General features: G+C 40.3%; 1 protein-coding gene across 4 annotated transcripts in view; it reads right to left on the minus strand.

Moving 5' to 3' along the window:
• The window catches only part of Ankrd28 (ankyrin repeat domain 28), a 143523-nt gene extending 135552 nt beyond the window's left edge, over positions 1-7971 (minus strand). Inside the window, exon 1 of one of the 4 annotated variants that reach the window (XM_048355909.1) lies at positions 7652-7967. In XM_048355909.1, coding sequence (XP_048211866.1) covers positions 7652-7678 — 27 coding nt within the window. In that variant the 5' untranslated portion in view covers positions 7679-7967. Of the gene's footprint in view, positions 1-7651 lie in introns of all 4 variants that reach the window. The other 3 variants (XM_048355911.1, XM_048355912.1, XM_048355913.1) reach the window with 3 other exon arrangements.
• Between the last annotated feature and the right edge of the window lie 5702 nt (positions 7972-13673).

Raw genomic sequence — 13673 nt, forward strand, 5'->3', positions numbered from 1 at the left:
GCAAAAAAAAGTTAGATCCCTTATCTCCATAAACAAGCCAGGCATGTACAAGGTCATAAGCAGGAAAAACTGCTATGCAGGCCAGCCCACATCAAAAAAGACCCTATCTGTAAAGAAACTAAAACAAAAAAGGACTGGGGATATGACTCTGGTATGTAAACATCTGACTAATTAGAGGAGAACCTGAGTTCAAGTCATAGTACCACCAAAAAGGAAAACAAAAAATCCAAATGTTTCTTTGAAAAGGGAAACAAACAAGATTAACAAAATTTTAGCCAAACTCTCTAAAGAGACACTCAAATTAGAGAAGAAGAATGTTACAAAGGATGCCATGGAAATCTAGGAGAATAGGGAATATTTTAAAAAACATTTTATTTATGTATTTATTTACTTATTTATTTAGCCAGTCCTGAGGCTTGAACTCAGGGCCTGAGCACGGTCCCTGGCTTCTTTTTGCTCAAGGTTAGCACTCTACCACAGCGCCCACTTCTGGCTTTTTCTGTTTATATGGTGCTAAGGAATCCAACCCGGGCTTCATGCCCACTAGGCAAGCACTCTACCACTAACTAGGCCACATTCCCAGCCCCTAAAAGCATATTTTAAAAAATTAGAAAATCCAAAAGACATTAATTTCCAGACACACAGGACCTATCAAACTAACCAAACGGATATTAGAAAAAAAAAAAAAAACAGATCAACAACTAGCAATAACATTGAAGCAGTAATAAAATCTCCCAACAAGAAATGCTCAGAACGGATGGTTACATTACCAAATTCTATTAGACCTTTAAAGAACAGCAATGCTCATAGTAGTCCATCAAATCAAAAGGGAAGGATACTCCAAACTCATTCTATGCAACCAGTATTACTTTGATACCAAAACTGGATAAAGACACAACAGAAAAGAAACTAAGCCTTGTGCCAATGGCTCACCCCTTGTAGTCCTAGCTACTCAGTAAGCAGTAAAGGATCTCGATTGGCAGGAAATTTGGATTTTGTCTCCAATTAACCAGCAAAATGTCAGACTGGAAGTGTGGCTGTGGTGGGGTTCAATTAGTGAGCTAAAAGCTGAGCTAGAGGTCCTGAGACCAAGCCCAGTGTTGGCACACACCCAAAAACTACAGACCAAGTTCCTTGATGAACGTATACACAAAAATCCTCAAACACTTGTAAGCCAAATTAAACAAATATGAAAAAACTATATACCATGATCAAGTCAGTTTCATTCTAGGAATACTCAGCATACCAAACCAATAGACATAATGAAACATACATGTACTAAAAAAAATACCCATGGCCATCTCAATCTCAATAAGATGCAAAAAAAAAAAAAAAGAATTTGACAAAATTAAACATCCCTTCATAATAAATGCTCTATTGAAATGGAAAACACATCTCAATAAAAAATGAGCCAAATGGCAGGGATTCACACCTGTCATTCCTAAGTACTCAGAAGACTCTGAGATCTCAGGACTTAAGTTCAAACCACAAAGTCGGTGAGACTCTTATCTCCAATTAACCAACAAAAAAAGCTGGACCAGATGCATGGCTCAAGTAGTAGAGGAAAAAGCCCAATGAGAGTTCTAGGTCCTGCATTAAGATCCCAGTACAAGCACACCAACAATGCTGGTGAGGATGCAGCAAGAAACACTGAAGAAGGCACTTGGTTATATTTTCAAGTAATGTGTTTTCCTTCAAGTTCTGCAAAGAAGTAACCTTACACTGTACTCTAATATTATCCTCGTAATATAGATGGTAGCTACTCTGTCCTGGTGTCCTGTAGTCTTCAGCAGAAAGCAGTAGAAGACTGAACATTGGACTATTTGATGAATATATATGGACATCACTATTATTCAGTTCTGTATATTCTGTAGCCCTAATCATAATATTTCTCAAAGGTTATCTTAATCAAATAATGCTCTACTCTTAGTGGTTAGCAGATCAAGTGAGAACTTTTCACTATTCAAAGACTCATCCTAATCACCATTAATCTCAACAGGGACACACAAAGATGACTTACACAAAAATAATCCAAATGAAAGACAACTATTACATGTTCTCACTTGTATGTAAAAGCTTAAGAAATACAAGTGTAGAGTAGAACAGTGTCACCTACAGTCTTCTAGAAGTAGGATAAAGAGAGAACTATTAATAGGTCCAGGAGTATAGTTGGGCAGAAGGAATAATTTCTACATCTAATGGGGTAACTATAGTTGACAACAATTACTTGTATTTTTCCACAGCAAGATGAAATATGTAACTATATTTCTACAAGCAACAGCACAATTTTTCAATGTTCCCAACACCAAGAAATGATAAGTGATGGACATACCAGCCAGTGTGACTTAACCTTTGCATACAGCATAATGTATTGAAATAAGATATATCCCATAAACATGCAATTTATGACTACTTTTCAAAAATATTTTAAATGGGAAAAAATAAGATTTCAAGGAAACTCCATATTCTATACAAATGAAAATAAATCTAAATATAAAACCTACTGTCCTTTAGTATTCCTAAAAAATTTAACTTGTTATAAAATAAATTCTAAAAATAGAAATACTATCCCAGATTATACATATAAAAGCTACAAGTGGAACTGAAATGGAATGAAGAATGTGGAGGGTTTTGTCTTTTTTCAAAAAAATATGTAGAAACCATGTTTTTCCAGACATACTAGCATACAATATCACTCTTATTATTTAGCATTTACATTTTCATGTTATGTTTCAGTAAACCTTATGGACTTTTTTTCCCTGCCAGTATGAGGGGTTTGAACTCAGGGCCTGAGGCTTGTTTAAGCATGCTTGTTTAGCTGGCAGCTTTATGCTGGTTATTCTGCAGACAGATGAAGTTTCTCCCAGACTTTTCTGCCAAGTTAGCTTCAAACCTCAATCCTCTGATTGAAGATTCAGTCTCCTGAACTGCTAGAATTGCATGCATGAGCCTGTACGTTTCTGGCAATACTTACACTTGCTAGAGAAGCATTCTAGCAGATGAGACATGCCCTCTGGTCTTTTTGCTTTATTTTTTTCCTAGTTCTTCAACTATTTTATTTTTTGGCTGGTCCTGGGGCTTAAGCTCAGGGCTTAGATCTATCTCTCAACTTTTTTGCTCAAGGCTAGAACTCTAACACTTGAAACAGAGCTCCATTTCCATTTTTTCTGTGGCTAATTAGAGATGAGCCTGAAGCGGACTTCAAACCTTGATCCTCAGATCTCAGCCTCCCGAGTAGCTACATTACAGGAATAAGCCACCTACAATCTGTCCTAGGTTCTTCAATTTCTGCCCAGGCTAGCTATGGACAATCCTCCTACATATGACTCCCTATATACAACCCACTACATTCATCTTTGTTGAGATGTATTCTTGTTAAGTTTTTTTCCCATGCTGGCCTTGATTGTTGTGATCACTGCTTCCCAAATACCTAAGATCAGACGTGTGAACCATTGATGTACCCAGCCTGAAGTATTTTTTTAAACAACTCCTAAACATGATTCAAAATTATGACTGCAGCTGGGAAGTAACAGAGCACTTGCCTCTTATAAGACTGGATTTGATCTCCAGCACTGAAAATAATTAAGTTTATGGCTAACAGATTCTTGATACAACATAAATATGCTACTAAAAAAGTTATGCTAAGAAAGATAAAAAGCTACATGGCATATTGTTTATATGAAATATCCAGAATAGGCAAATTCATATATTAACAAGTAGATGAGGGGTTGGAGCTGGTGGTTCACACCTGTAATCCTAGCTACTCATGAGGTTGAGATCTGAGGATCGCAGTTTGAAGCCAACTCAGGCCGAAAAGTTCATGAGACTCTTACTCCAAGAAACTACTCAGAGGAAGCTGAAAATGGTGCTGTGACTCAAGTGGTACAGTGCTAGCCTTGAGCACAAAGAGGCTCAGGGGCAGCGTCCAGGCCCTGAGTTCAAGCCCCAGGATTGGCAAAGACCAAAAAAAAAAAAAAAAAAAAATAGGTTGGTGGTTGCCAAGGGTTGGAGAAAAGGAAAAATAGAAAGTGACTGCAAATTAGTGAAAGTTTGCTTCTGGAGTGATGAAAGGCTCTAGAAGTAGGAGTAATATTGCAGCTTTGCACATATAATAAAAACCACTGAATTGTACTTTTTAAGAAAGTGAATTTTATCTTCAGTTTTTATTACCAGGCTGAGAGTGCATCTCAGCATTAGAGTGTATGCTTAGCATGCATGAGGTCCTGGGTTCAATCCCCCGGTGCAGACAAACACGTGCATGCAAATGTGCAAATATACATAACATTTGTCTACTTTGATTATTTTATCTTCTACAGAAAAATTTTTATTAGGAAATCTTAGGCTCTAGTTTGTTTCGTTCCAACTGATCAAATTTAGCAATTACCAGCTAATTCTTTACTAGCCCCTTTTCAGAATTTCAGCATTAATTGTCCCTGGCTGTTACCAATTTTCCAGCACTCATAAAGACAGATTTTGCAGAACTCAAGGCCTGGACGCTATCCTCGAGCTTTTGCTAGCACTCTACCACTTGACTGTACTACTTTTGGCTTTTTGGTGAGTCTCCTGGACTTTCCTGCCAGGCTCCTTAAACCACGACTCTCAGATCTTAACCTCCAGAGTAGCTAGGATTATAGGCATGAGCCACTGGCACCTGGCAACAACCTGCATTTCTGCCTGAAAAAATAATTGGAGATGATGTACAGGCACACCTTGCACATCAACAATGGTTAAGAGGTAAGCTGCACTAACACACTCTCCTCCATTGTCATTGTTTTCTAATCACTGAAGCTAAAGTGTTAGTTGTCAGTAGCTTCAGTCATGGAGTTTGTGATTTATAATCTAAATGGGCCTCTCCCTTTCTTATTTTTTAAATGCACTACTGATAAATTCAAAATGTAATTAATGAGTAATTTTTACTAATATAAAAAAATCACTGCAGTGGTATTTATTGAAAAAATGTACAATTCCTAAGTGTTTGTGCTGTATAAACAAAAGTGAAGGGGCTGAGAATATAGCCTAGTGATAGAGTGCTTGCGTAGCATACATGAAGCCCTGGGTTCGATTCCTCAGCACCACACATACAGAAAAAGCCAGAAGTGGTGCTGTGGCTCAGGACAGGCTCAAGCCCTGAGTTCAAGCCCTAGGACTTGCCCCTCCCCCTCAAAAAAGTCAAGTAATTCAGGGAAAAAACTCTTAGGTCCACTTTTATTAACAAAAAAAAATTATTTTCATTGTATTTGCAATTTTAAAAGTTTCATCTCACAGAAAGTAATACAGTAATTATTATCCCCATAATTATGTATTAGCACAAAATGAATGATATCCTATTCAGATAGACTGGATGGGAATAAATTGCTTCATTTAAACACTGATCTTATATTTAAACCATTCAGGACCTTCCTAAATGCCTTAAACATACAAAGTCAACCCTTATTCACTTGAGGATTGTATGTATTAAACTATATTTTTGCAAAACTAAAAAACAAATTAAATTACTTCCTATTTCAAGTGTATATAAGGATTTTGAGTTAGAAGCTATGTCAAATACCTGCCAGCTTTTAAATTCTGGATACTTATCCACATCTTCTCATCCTTTCCTCCAAATAAAGTAATTCATCTAGCTGAACTGCTTTTCCTGCAGATGGGAAAAGAATATTTGCATTCCATTTCATCTTTATTATCATCACTTCTAGTAGCTAATATCAACATCTAAGATAACTTCTAAAAGCAGCAATTCTCTTTAAACTAGGCAAAACAAACTCATCTCAAAGTCTTTGAAAAAAGAAACGAGAGGGTCTAGTAAATAGTAAAGAGATGTATCTCAATGTTTCCCCCCCAGCCATGCCACCTCATTAACTTGTCCAAGTATTACCATGTGTACAGGTGACATTTAAAAAATTATTACCACAACTAAGTATTAATAGTTACTAATACTAAAGGAATATCACAACTGCTTCATAATTCCAATTACTAAATATTCCAATGCAAAGGAGCAACTAGAGTTTATTTCCAACTAAAACAATTCTGCTTCTGCTTAAATCTGATAATGAATAAAATTTGGTATTTTCATGAAGTTTTACCACATTCCTAACTCACACAATGATTATAGTCACAAAATAACTTTTTTTCTAAAGTGTGGGACTAGAAACAAAAATGTAAGTACAAAGTACTCCCAGATAGGTAGTAATCTACCTCCAAACCTAGATCTTGGTCTCCCATGCTGCTAACTGTACAATAATTAGATATGATTTATGCATTACCTATGCTTTACCTGTTATTAACAGCATTGTCTGCTAGAACTTTGTGAAGTGTTCTCTATCTGTCCTGTTCAATACAATAACCAACAGCTACCTGTGACTACTGAGCACTTCAAATGTGGCTAGCAAGACTAAAGAAGTGAGTTTATTTCATTATAATTAAAGTTTCCATAGGTGGCTAGTGGCTATCAAGCTAGTTAAGTTCTACAAGTAATTTAAAATACAAAGTATAAACAAAAAAAAACAAGAGCGTTTTCCAAAACCCTGATACTAACATGAGCTCCTTCTTGGTACCAAATGATAAGGCCACCAACCTTAACATTAATATTTCCTATGAAATGAAAATTCATATTAAGTAGACTGAATTTAAGGTGCGATATTTGCAAAGGAGTAATATAAAAACTGCATCTCGAGTTTTTCCCCATTGTCTCTGTAAAAGGGGTACTCACTTTCGGAATAGTTTCCCAATGTATGCAAGTTACTTTCCTTTCAAATCTGTTCAGTATCTTCTGTTCAGAAAAACAAATGACAAAAATAAGCATTCAGCACTAAAGTTTCCGCGACTCGGTAAAGATCACATGTTCATTTCTCAAACCTTAAAGAAGAGATACAAAATTTCTGGAAGCACGTGCATTGCCTGAAAACCTTAGTACTTTTCTTCCAATACTTTAAGGCACACGAATCATTCAGATTTAGTAGCGATTTCATTTCTAGACCCAAAGTATTTTTTTCCAATTCCAGCGTACCAAAGTCTTTTTTTTTTTTTTTTTTTTTGGCACTTCAGGTATTCCTCCTACGACAAGAAAAGTAACCAAGATGGTGTACAATGTCAAAAAGCAAATCTGGAAACTTGCACCACAGAGTAACAGCTAGTTGCAAGAAGAAATCAGCCAGTTTTTGTTTGTTGTTTCCGGGAGACAGGAGGAGAGGGAGTGGGTGCCGCGAACCATTCCGCAAAGCAAACCCAAGCACAAGGTCGTGACCCCAGGTCACGGCTGCCAGCGCCGCTCCCGCCCTGCGGCGGAAAGCCACCTGTTAGGCCCCAGCCTCACCTGGCCAGGAAAGAGGAGGCGCCGGGCCGGCCGCGCGCCCGACAAGAGGCGGCCGACGCCGAACCCGCCCCTCTGGCTGCGGCCGCGAGCCCCCTGGCGGCACGTGGGCTTCCCGGGGCTCGGGAGGCTCTGACATGAGGGGCTCCCGCAGTCACTAGACCCCAGTCACGCGCCGGCCTCAGCCCCAGTCCCAGCCCCAGCCCCGGCTCTGGCTCCGGCCCCGACCCCTCGAAGCTGAGCCACCCGGCCAAGCGAGGGGGGGGCGCCCAGGGGCCCACACGGCCGGTCCGCCCGCCCTTCCTCCCCGGCCGGCGTGATCCCGCCCTGCCGCCCCTCACCTACCTGGTCGCGGAGTTTGAGGAACGCCATGGCGGTCGCCTCTGCCGCCACCCGGCCCACGGTTCCCGCCCCAGAAGCTTCGGCCGCGGCCCGGGGCCGGCGGGTCGGCGGCCGGCTTCGCCGAAGACAACGCGGGTAGGGGGCGGCACCGCCTCCCCGGCCGCCCGCCGCCGCCGAGAGGTGAGGAGCCTGATCGGTCCCGCCTCCACCACGGAGGACTCCCCGCCCTCTTTCTTCCTTTCTTTTTTCCTCCGCTGCTTCCCCGCGGTGCCCCCGTCGCCGCTGCCGCCGCCTCCTTCTTCTCACGCCCCTTCCCGAAATACCCTGGCAGCCCCCGCCGCCACCGCGCCGCTCCAGCCCGCGGAGCGGCGGCATCCAAACTCCTCTCCACAATATTACCACCACCGCCTGCCGTGATTGGCGGCCGCGCGGGGGAGAGGCCAGAGTAAGCCGAACGCCCATTGGCTACGCCGCCTCGCTCGCTCGCGCCCCCGCCCCCCGCGGCGGGCGGGGCGGGAGGAAGAAGCCCAGAGGGGTGGGCGCCGAGCGGCGGCGCGCGCTAGGCGGGGAGCGGGCCGGGGGAGGGGCAGCCAGGTGTCTCGGCTGGGCGCGCGCCCCAGGCACGGTGGGCGGAGCCCGAGGCTGGAGGTGGGGAGCCGGAATGCTGAGGGGAGGGAGGGCGGGAGGAGGGGGCCTCGGGTCCGGAGGATTCCCACGTGGAGGCAGAGTGTAGGCGCTCCCCTAAAGCCCGGGAGAGAAGGGCCGGAAGGGATGTGAGTCCAGAGGGGACCACGGAGTGCTGCTTTTCTGGGAGCGGCTGGGGAGACGGGTGAACCGGATTCTCACGTGGAGGTTGAGAATGCACCATTTGATGGGGAAGGATGAATGACCCAAGCGAGTGTGGTGAGCGGTAGCCACGAGGGGGGCACTGCCTTGTCCTGGGCGATGGGCCCCGCTTGGGGTGGTGGGGATGCTGGCACGCGGGACGGAAGGGCGTCGTCTTTGCAGCCACACAGGTTGTGGATGCCGGAGCCTTTGACTGCCCGCAGTCCCCATCCCAGGCTGTCAAAGCTGCACGCGGTTCTCATTCTCCAAAGCTTCCCTGTCAGTCTTGGCAGATTTTTCCCCCTTTCTTTTGCATCAGAAGGATTTTGCCTCCCACTTGAGAAGAATCAATTTTTTAAAAAAGATGTGCAAATTTTCCAATAGCATCTTGGGATGGAGGAGAAAAACGACTCCCTTACCCTGCCACACACCCCCATGCCACCCCACCGCTCTGAAACGGCTTTTCTTTCTTAGGCAGCCGCACAGTGTTACCATTCCAGGCTTGTGTGGGAGATTTGTTGTGCGCCTGTGTCTGTTAGCCCAGGCGGCTCCAGCCCCTGGTTAATAAAAGGTACAGATGGTTAGGACACAAATGTATGACGTCAGGCCTGGTTTTTAAAACTCCCCCTTTTTCCTACATTCACTTGTGTCTCTTGGGACAGACTTTATTTAGAGGATCAATGTGAGCCTAATGGCAGTCTAGAGAAACAGGAATCTGTTCCAGGACTGTCAGTTTTATTATCATGCTGGCCTTAAAGAGAAAAAGAGCAAACTTATCTTTAGCCTCATAAAAAAATGAAAATATCCAAATACAAGCTCAAGCACATTTCTGATTAACAAGGAGTCTGGTCCTGTGTTCTTTGTCATGATTCTGCTGAAACAATTTCTTATCTAAAATTACATTCCTCTTCATAAATGATATTTGTGACTTAAAATGGAGGAATTCCCCTAACTTCGATGTAACTATCCTGATGGGACTAAAAAGGAAGTCAGATGGCTTTTGCTTTGCTTTGTCTCCAGTACCTACTTAATTCCTGTCTCCTTTACCTTTTCGGTGCCATCAGATAAATAGGAACAACTGTCATCCAATTCCTCAGTCAATTCAGTGAAGGTGAATGAGTTAATATTGTGAAAGCACTTGAGTTCTCCAAAACAAAGCTGTTGTGTTAATTTTACTAGAACACTTTGTGATTACTAGCCACCAAACACTTTGTCTACCTTATTGAATGAGTGTAAGAATTGACCCTCATTCATAAGCATGCCTGTTCAACACTGCAGTGGTTGAGCCCAGAATTCATACACACCCACAACTATACCCTCCCTCAGTAATCTCTCCTCTAGGTTAAAGCTCTAGAATTTAAAGGCACAACAGGAACTTGATTGGGAAAAAGTTTTTAAGTGTTTGAATTTAAATTATGGACTGTACATGACTGAGCTAATAAAACTTTGCAGGGCTCTTCTGAAATTTCATACTTAATAACTTCTTGTTTCATAGTGTGCAATCTCTGCATTATAGTATTCTTTGAGCTTTCTTGACAGAGGATGCTTTAGACCTAATTGTATTTTCACCTTGAGCATCATCTGAGTCTGTTTCACCATTTGTTTAAAAAAATAAAAAACTTAACCAGGCCTATATGTCCCACACTACCCAACAAGATAATGATGTGGAAAGGCTGTGGGAAAGCTGAAAGACCCTTCAAATTTAATATTAGTATCAAAAACAACTACAATTTCTACAGCTGGTGAGAAAGTAATAGCTTCTGAATAATTGGAAATAAAAATATATCATTGAGCAATAAGGTAAAAATAAGATTTATGTTCAATTTCTGGTAATATTTTAAATGTAATAAGATTATTTTTGTTTATTATGAAATATTTAAATATTGAAGGAATCTGTAATCCAAAGAGTCCACATTGTTGGAATCAGTGGGACCCAGGTACTTAAAGGCTTTCAGTCATCTCTTCCTCCCACCTTTCTCTCTCCTTTTATTCTCCCTTACTACAGCCTGCCACTCTGTTTACACATTAAGTACTCAACAGTCATACAGCACCTAGTATTCCTAATAAGTCTCCTGCAATGACTGATTGCTTGGTGTAGACTCATGTGCCATTCATTATTGCCATTCAGAGAAGTGATGATAGCCTCTATTCAGAATTCATGTCTGAAATTTCTATTCAGAATTTATGTCTGAAATGAACCACATATTCAGATGTGATCACCAAAGAAATTACTGTGAACTAGGCAGCAACACCAAATTTTATTTACTGTGCTACTACATGTTGGTCACCTACTTGGTACTAGTATGCTTTATCTCATGTAAGTTTTTCATTAACCTCTTTATGTTGGGAAAAGGGCTCAAAGAAGCTAAGCATGCCCAGAGTTAACCAAATAGTTTCACCGATGACTAATCAATGGCAGAGCTTGACTGTATGAGGCTTTTCAAAGCCAAGAAAGCAGTTATGTGGTTGGAAATGACAACTCTAGAGGGATTTTGAGCTAGAAATCCCTGTCTTATAAAATGATTTTGACGAAGAGCCTGAAATAAATAGAAAATGCCTATAATTGACTGCCAAAGCAGCAAAGTAAAGTTCAGAGCTCTAGATAGTATCATCAGAACATTCAGTATAAATCTAAAACATTTCATTGATAGAGAAATAGAATATACAGATAAATGTCTGTGATTATTTTTCAAGAAGAAAAATGAGCAATCATATAAAAAAACTTACATCTGAATAGGAATGAATTTTTTTAAGTGGAGCCTATAAGTAGTATTGAAACTGCAGAATATCAAATACAATAAGAAAATGTTAAAAGAAAATGTTAAAAGCTGTCTTGGAGGAAAGTCAGATTTCTATAAAAGGAATGACAGCCATCTTGTTAGCAAATTTGTCAATAATAATAGGTAACGGGAGATGGCAAAAAATATCTCTATTGAGAGACCATAACTGAGAAACTAGAATTCTATGCCTGGCTAAACTGTCTTTCAAGTGGGCTCATAGATGCCCATTGAAAGAAATCCTAAGGAATAAATCCCAACAAGAAAAAAAGCCAAATTAAAAAGACTCAAGTGAGATGGGAAAAGCATGGCTAAACAAATGAATTAGCAATTATCTTGGTCAGTCTAACTCCATAGTATTTTATTTTAGGTGTTAACATTTTAGAATTTTTTAAAGGTGAAATTAAAATACTAGTCGTGGAAATGTCAATTATCATAGTAGGAAGGAGTTCAGAGTTAAAGTAGCTAGTCTTATTTTATTCAGAAGTGAAGTATTTCTTTACTTTGGGTTTTGACAAATTATTATATTGGCTAAGTTTCTTTGTTGAAAAGCACAGAATCCATGCAGGGGTTTCTTTAAAAGATAATAGCTCGGGCTGGGAATATGGCCTAGTAGCAAGAGTGCTTGCTTGCCTCTTATACATGAAGCCCTAGGTTCGATTGCTCAGTACCACACATATAGAAAAGACCAGAAGTGGCGCTGTGGCTCAAGTTGGCAGAATGCTAGCCTTGAGCAAAAAGAAGCCAGGGATAATGCTCAGGCACTGGGTTCAGCCAGAGGACTGGCCAAAAAAAGGAAAAAAAAGATAATAGCTCTCATAGTCATTGGGAGAGCTAGCAAAACAAACTGGAGCTAATCTTCTTGAAAAGGTGCTATAAACTGAAATGGAACTGGCATGATAAAGAAACTTGCTGTTTCCATCAAGTACCAAGTGCCAGGAGCTCAACTTTTCTTCATTTTCCCCTTCTGTCAGCATCAATGCCAATTTGGTGTCAGAAACTTGATCTTGAAAGCAGAAAAATGGAAGCAGCAGAGAGCGTCCTCATATTTCCATAGTCACTGCTAATTAGCATGAGCCTATGGCACAGGTCTGCATTGTGGTTGTAAATTCTAAATCCTATTCCAGGAATGTGAGATTTATAACCAGTGAATTCTCCTATGATAAAACATTATCTAAAAGATTTTAGGCAGCCTTAAATAATAACGAAGTCCTTTTCTAATATGCATGTGAAACATTTATTCACCAAAGTAAGAGAATGAAATGTATAGCTTTCAATTGTATAGGGAGGAAAACAATGACCTAGAGAGAACCTAGTTAATGAATTAGTAGGCAAAAAAAAAAAAAAATTTAAGTTAACAAGGTAGTAAATATGTAACCCAAATAGGATTATGGAATGAAATCCAAGTTGGTTGTTCATCACAATAAATGTAAATGGGTTAGCCCTGTCTATACAAAAATGATGGCAACAACAAACACAGACTAGAATTTTTTTAGAATAGCTATGTGCTTTATGCAAGATGTATGGTTAAAAAAGCACATTATCAAAGCCTGTAGGGAAAGAATTCTAAAAGGAACTATATACCAGGAAAATACTAATGAATATGTTTGCTCATCTAGTAACATTAAAACTAGCTTAAATAATTTAAGGAAAAGGAATTGGTAGGAATAAACAGATGTCATCATTGTAAAAGGAACTATATATAGTCATGAACTTGTATGCATTTAATCACATAAAGTAAACTGCAATGAAACTTCTTATTGAAAAATGACAAAGGCATCATCAAAAACATAAGCTAATAAAAGTGTTAAATACTGTAAAATTGGTAAACTGTAGTGCATTAGTCAGAATTTTCATTGTTGTGACCAATACCTGAGAGAACAACTTAAAGAAAGATTTCTTTTGGCTCATGATTTCAAAGGTTCCAGTGCATATTCAGCTGGCTCCACTGTTTCCTGACTCTGGTTATCTTTTTATAATGATGGTAGTGGTTACCAAGATTGTGTGATGATTTTGTGTTAGATCATGTGTATCTTACTTAGAAGGCTCACAGACAAGTCCTCCTAGCAACCAAACTAGTTTGATGACCATATTCCCTGAGTCTCAGAAGAGTTAGGTCACTTTTCCATGATTGGAAAAGAGAAAGTGGACAGGCTAAATGTAGGTCACAAATGTCACCTGCTATCTAGCTAAAAACTAAGTGTAACAGCACCAAGACTTGAAGTACAGCTGATATTTCTCAGATATCTTGTTCCATCCCATCCCTCTCATGTCCAACTTTTTGACAAATGCAGTTATTTCAACAATAGGACTATTCAGAATCATTTCATTTATTTAGAGGCCTTCTGGGTGCATATTTACCTAACTCCTGCAAGTATCTCTGTTTGTGATGGTACTTCTGTGGTTGAAATACATAGAAAGTG

The sequence above is a fragment of the Perognathus longimembris genome, chromosome 10 (genome assembly GCF_023159225.1).
Source record: "Perognathus longimembris pacificus isolate PPM17 chromosome 10, ASM2315922v1, whole genome shotgun sequence".
NCBI lineage: Eukaryota > Metazoa > Chordata > Mammalia > Rodentia > Heteromyidae > Perognathus > Perognathus longimembris.